The sequence below is a fragment of the Theropithecus gelada genome, chromosome 12 (genome assembly GCF_003255815.1).
Source record: "Theropithecus gelada isolate Dixy chromosome 12, Tgel_1.0, whole genome shotgun sequence".
Taxonomy (NCBI): Eukaryota; Metazoa; Chordata; class Mammalia; order Primates; family Cercopithecidae; genus Theropithecus; species Theropithecus gelada.
The window spans coordinates 99335508-99341507 of record NC_037680.1 but is presented as its reverse complement, the minus strand read 5'-3'; the positions used below and the strand labels follow the sequence as shown (position 1 = coordinate 99341507).

The 6000-nt window shown below is 44.9% G+C and overlaps 1 protein-coding gene across 1 annotated transcript in view; it reads left to right on the top strand.

The window, feature by feature from the left end:
* Positions 1 to 1281: 1281 nt before the first annotated feature.
* FARSB (phenylalanyl-tRNA synthetase subunit beta) overlaps positions 1282 to 6000 on the top strand; it is an 82328-nt gene continuing 77609 nt past the window's right edge. The window contains exon 1 of the mRNA XM_025404108.1: positions 1282 to 1622. Coding sequence (XP_025259893.1) covers positions 1565 to 1622 — 58 coding nt within the window. The 5' untranslated portion in view covers positions 1282 to 1564. The remainder of the gene's footprint in view (positions 1623 to 6000) is intronic.

Sequence of the window (6000 nt, the reverse complement as noted above, 5' to 3'; positions counted from 1 at the left end):
ATTTTAGGTGGAAAACTGTATTTTGCATTGGGGATGTTTGCCATTTATGGGGTGTTGCCAATCTGTTATGTTGGTCATTGGGAAGGGACTGCCTTCCCATGGAAGGTAGCTAATACTGTGTAGTGAAAAACTGCTTGATTAGTAGTTAGGGTGTCCTACATCTGGCTCAGCTTTTGTCTCCTCATGTGAAGGACCTTGGAAGAAGCCCTCACTCACTGTACAGTAGAAAGGATTAGGGCAAGTCTCCCCCTGGAAATGCCAGGTTGTGCCTTAGTTTCATTACTGGTAAAACAGGGATAATGGTACCTACCTTGATATATTAGTTTCCCTTGGCTGCTGAAACAAATTACCACAAACTTGCTGACTTAAACCAAAAATTTATGCTCTTATAGTTCTGGAGGCCAGAAACCCAAAATCAGTTTCACTGGGCCCAAACCAGCATGTATTACACGGCTGCCCCATAGGCTGGGCGTGAATCTGTCCTTGTCTCTGTTTATTTCAGGGGTACATGTGCAGGATGTGAAGGTCTGTTACATAGGTAAACGTATGCCATGGTGGTTTGCTGCACAGATCATCCGATCACCTAAGTATTAAGCCCAGCATCTATTAGCTATTTTTGATGCTCCCCACTCCTCCACCCCCTCACTCCCAGAGTGTGCTTGTCTCTTTGTTTCTGGTGGCTGCTGGCATCCTTGGGTTGTGGCTGCCACTGTGGCTACATCGTCTCTCTCTACCTCCCTTTTATGTTTTTATGAGGATACTGTGATTCCATTCAGGGTCCGTCTTTAGAATCCAGGATAATAGTCTTCATCTCAAAATCCTTAATCTGCAAAGGCGCTGTTTCTATATAAAGTTACATTTAGAGGTTGCAGGGATTAGGGTCTGATACTACTGGGGGCCGTTATTCAGCCTACTACACTCAGGGTCGTTTTAAGGAGGAAGGCTGAGCACAGCCCACTGACAGAAGAGAGCACTGAGCAAATAGACTAAAAAGGAGGTCTCTTACAAAGACTCCCTTATAGGGCTGCCGTAAAGTTCAAAAGAAACACAGGTATATCACTTATATGAGTATAGGAGAGATTAAAGAATGAAGTAAAAACTGAGGTCTGTTAACAGCCCCTCTCCCGCCGCCAGGAGTTGCACACCTTTCTCTGCAGGAAGCCTTGAACTGTCTCCTCTCGCCTTTCCACCACCTTCAGGCAAGATTTCCCACGTGGAGGCCCCGCCCCCTCCCTGACGCGCCCCTCTCTCCCTCCCTGCCCTTAGCGAGCTGGAAACATCCGGGACTTCAGGGACAGTACGTTACAATGCCTGACAAATCCTAGCCAGTTCTATCAAATTATATGTCTCTTACAGGTTTTTAAGCTATTAGTCCCATAAAGATACATTTATTCCGCGAGGTAATGGCAAGATGAGTGTTTTTAGGTTAAAATAAGAACTGGAACTGTTGGCAGCAGAATGGCGATATTCAAGACAGCCCGCACAAGAAGAGGCGGGGTCCTACGCGCCTCGCTAGGGAATCCCGGGTCAGCTCGCCGCGCAGGCGCAGTGAGTTCGACTCGCCATGCCGACTGTCAGCGTGAAGCGTGATCTGCTTTTCCAAGCCCTCGGCCGCACCTACAGTGAGTGCCGGCCCTATACATTGGGCCCTACGCCTCTTCTTGGAGGCTGGGCCTCCCTCCTAAAGGGCATTGTGGTGACATTCATGCCTTCCTGAAGGTTTTGGCCCCGGGAGGCCGGGGTTTATACTGGAGGGCCGATGATGGTGGCGGTCCGACTGGGCTGTGGTAGCCTCGGAACCGGCATCGCAGCGGTGCCACTGCTCGTGCCCGGCTCGCGGTGTCATTCATTCAGCGATCTGCCATCGAGTGCCTACAGCGTGCCTGGCACCGACATCCAAGCCAGGGGATAGAACAGGAAGGAAACCCGGGCTTGTATCCCGAGCGTAGCCAGTTCATTGCAATAAGAGCGCTGTGGGAACTCAGTTTATAAGGGGGTAGGAGGAGAGAGTTGTGCAGCGGGATGGAGAAAGGCATTCCATCTGTCTTCGTCTTATTAATGTTTCCTGAGCGCCTGTTATGTGTCAGGCACTGTTCGAAGAGCTTAGGACTAGGGCTGTGCACATGACACGTCAGGTCCACGTTCTGTCTGATGGAGGCAGACAGTTAACCAGCACATTAATAAAATGATTTCGGATAATGTTAAATGCCATCAAGGAAAGAAAAGGTGTTGTGCCAAGAACAACTTTAGATAGGGTGGTAACATTTGATTTGAGACCTAGATGAGGAGTATTCAGTGGGCGTAGACTTCATTCTACATTTCATCTTTTATTCAGTTCTAAAAACACAACCATTGCAAAAAGGAGGGAGATATTAAGTGCAGTTATCAGTTACCTCACAGCTGTAGCAGCCGCCCCACCCTTTTTTTTTTTTTTTTTTTGAGAAGGAGTTTCGGTCTGTCGCCCAGGCTGGAGTGCAGTGGCACTATCTCGGCTGACTGCAACCTCCGTCACCCGGTTCAAGCAATTCTCTGCCTTAGCTTCCTGAGTAGCTGGGATTACAGGCGCCCGCCATCACGCCCGGCTAATATTTTTTTGTATTTTTAGAGAGACCGGGTTTCACCATCTTGGCCAGGCTGATCTTGAACTCCTGACCTCGTGATCCACCAGCCGCGGCCTCCGAAAATGCTGAGATTACAGGCGTGAGCTACCGCGCGTGGCCCCCACCGCATAATTTTTAGCTTATATAAAGACTGTACCAACTGGTTTGTGAGAGCTGTTTTTTTGTTTTTAGGGCTCAGTGTGATAACAAAGGCCTGTTTTAATGACAGCCACCGCTTTCCAGAATAAGATATTACTGTTACTGTGAAAATAAAACTGGCTTTTAAAAATCTTTCCTAAGTGTGTACTTTTAGATGGTACCTATTCATAAGTCCCTGAAAGTAAAGGAAATACAAGGGTATTGTATTACTCTTACCCTTTGTACTTGTCTCTAATCGCCTAATCGCTTTATTTTATAATGAGCTTATTTATATTTCTTACCTGACCTTCTAAACCATATTCTCACTAATGGGATGTGGTACAGGTTGCTAATTCCTGATCCAAAATGCTTGAGACCAGAAGCGTCTTGGATTTTGGATTTTGGGATATTTGCATGTACATAATGAGATATTTTGGGGGTGGGACCCAAGTCTAAACATGAAATTGATTTATATTTCATATACACCGTATATGCGTAGCCTGAAGTTAATTTTATGGAATACTTTAAATACTTTTTTTTGCATGAAACAAGGTTTTGACTGTGTTTTTGACAAGTCACATGGAGTCAGGTGTGGAATTTTCCACTTGTGGCATGCTGTCTACACTTTAAGGTTTTGGGTTTTGGAGCATGTCAGATTTCAGATTTTTGAATTAGGAATGCTCTATCTGTATACCTGAATTGCCTAAGATGGTAGGTGGCAAATATTTGTTCAAAACATCTACAATCAGTTCCCATCCCAGTCTCCATTTCTAGGGAGGTAAGAAATAATCCAGATTTTTTAAAATGGTGAGATTTATAACCTATTTACTGTCATCTGATGTTTCAACATATTCTGTCCCCTTCCCTTTTTTTTTTTCATATTGTCAGTGATCAATTAAGATTGATTTTTTCGACAAATATGTGTTTGTTAGGTACTGAATCTTTTAAGGGCCAGGTACATGGCTGATGCTTGTAATCACAGCACTTTGGGAGGACGAGGTGGGCAGATTGCTTGAGCTCAGGAGTTGGAGACCAGACTGGGCAACATGGCAAAACCCTGTCTCTACAAAAAGTAGCTGGGTGTGGTGGTGTGTACCTGTAGTCCCAGCTACTTGGGAGCCTGTGGCCGGAGGATCACTTGAACCAAGTAGGTCAAGGCTGTTGTGAGTGGTGATAAAGCCACTGCATTCCAGCCCCGGCCACAAAGTGAGACCCTGTCTCAGAAAAAAAAAAAAAAAAAAAATCGGTCAAGAGAATTGATGTTATTTTTTGAGATGTACTTTCGAGAGGTCAGAAATGATACTCCTCATTAGTTTACCTTTATTGTGTTCTTTCTTGAAACTGTTAACTGGGTTGAGGTCAGAACTGGAAAAGCATGTTCAGCAAAGCATGTGGTTTCCAAGTAGTATGGATACATCTTGTTTCTTACCTTTTTTTTTTTCCCCCAGTCTTCCTCTTTTTTTCTTGTTTTCACACTTTTCAAATCCACATTCTCTCTCTTTAGTCCCTCCAAGGATTGCTTTCTATTTGAAATTTCATTGTTTCTACCAGTCCCCACCTTCCTTTTTACCTCCTCTTTGCTTAGCAAGGATATTTCTCTTTCAAGCTGTTTGCCATTTTGGTTGTTTTGCTTGTCTGACTCCTTTGGAGCAGTTTTGTCTCCTTAGTCTACCTTTTCAACGGACTTTCTGTACAAATGGTTTCCTCTTGCCACTCCTTTTCTTGTTAACTGATGTATTATCATTGCTCTTCAATTATAGTCCTGTTCTGGTGTGGTGTAATAGCTGGCAGTAGTGACAGAGCCTTCTGTGTATGTCATATACACCCCTAAGGTATGGTTACATGATGTGTCATTTTGTTAGAAGAAATTACTAATCACGATTTTATTGTTGATTTTTCTTTGTATTGAAACCCATGAAATACAGGGTTTTTTTAATGCAGGGTTTTATTATTCCTGAAAGGAATAAAACGTATGATAATTAGGATTCAACATATTTTAATAGTTCTGTACCATTTAGTTATCTATTACTACATACTAAATTATCCCAAAGTTTAGCATCTTAAAGCAGCTATTGACCGGGCGCGGTGGCTCAAGCCTGTAATCCCAGCACTTTGGGAGGCCAAGACGGGCGGATCACAAGGTCAGGAGATCGAGACCATCCTGGCTAACACGATGAAACCCCATCTCTACTAAAAAATACAAAAACCTAGCCGGGCGAGGTGGCGGGCGCCTGTAGTCCCAGCTACTCGGGAGGCCGAGGCAGGAGAATGGCGTGAACCCGGGAGGCAGAGCTTGCAGTGAGCTGAGATCCAGCCACTGCACTCCAGCCTGGGCAACAGAGCGAGACTCTGTCTCAAAAAAAAAATAAAAAAAAAAAAAATAAAGCAGCTATCATTTGTTACATAGTTTCTGAGGGTCAGGAATTGGGGACTGGCTTAGCTGAGGGGTTTTTGCTCTGAATCTGTTACCAGATTGCAGTCAAGGTGTTTGCCAGATCCATAGTCATGTCAAGGCCTAACTGAGTCTGGAGAAACTGCTTTCAGATTCATTCAAGTGGTTGTTGGCAAACCTTAGTTCCTTACTGACTTTTGGCCAGAGGCTTTAGTTCCTCCCACCTTATCCTCTCCATAGGACTACTTAGAACATGTTAGCTTGTTTGCCCCAGATGGAGAGGTCTGAGAGAGTACTTAAGTAAGAGAGAGTGCTCAGGATAGATGCCTGTTTTCAGTAACAGCTCAGAAGTGATATACTAGCCCTTCTCATATTCTCTTGGTCACAGACCAATCCTAGCACAGTGTGGAAGGGAACTGTGCAAGGGTGTGAATACCAGGAGGCCGGTATTATTGGAGGCCATCTTGGAGGCTGACTACCACCGTTCCCCCTCTAACCTCCACTGATTCAGGTTCCTCCCATATGCAAAATATACTCACCCCCTCCCAAAGCCTCAGAAGTGCCATCCCATTACAGCAGCAGCTCAGAATCTAGAATCTCATCATCTAAATCAGGACCAGATGTGGATGTGGCGGCTTGAGTGTAGTTCCTTCAGTATGGCTTCTTTAGTACACTCTTGGCCTGAGAGACTCGAGAGACCAGTTATCTGCCCCACATACACCTAACACACAGTGGTGGGATGGGCATAGGATAACTCCTGTAGCCCTTCCTCTTCAAAGGGGCGGAAATGGGAGACACAAAGGAGTCATTGGTCCATGGCAATTCTGAAATCAAGTGGCAAATGTTGGATGTTCTTGATTAGGTCTGAAG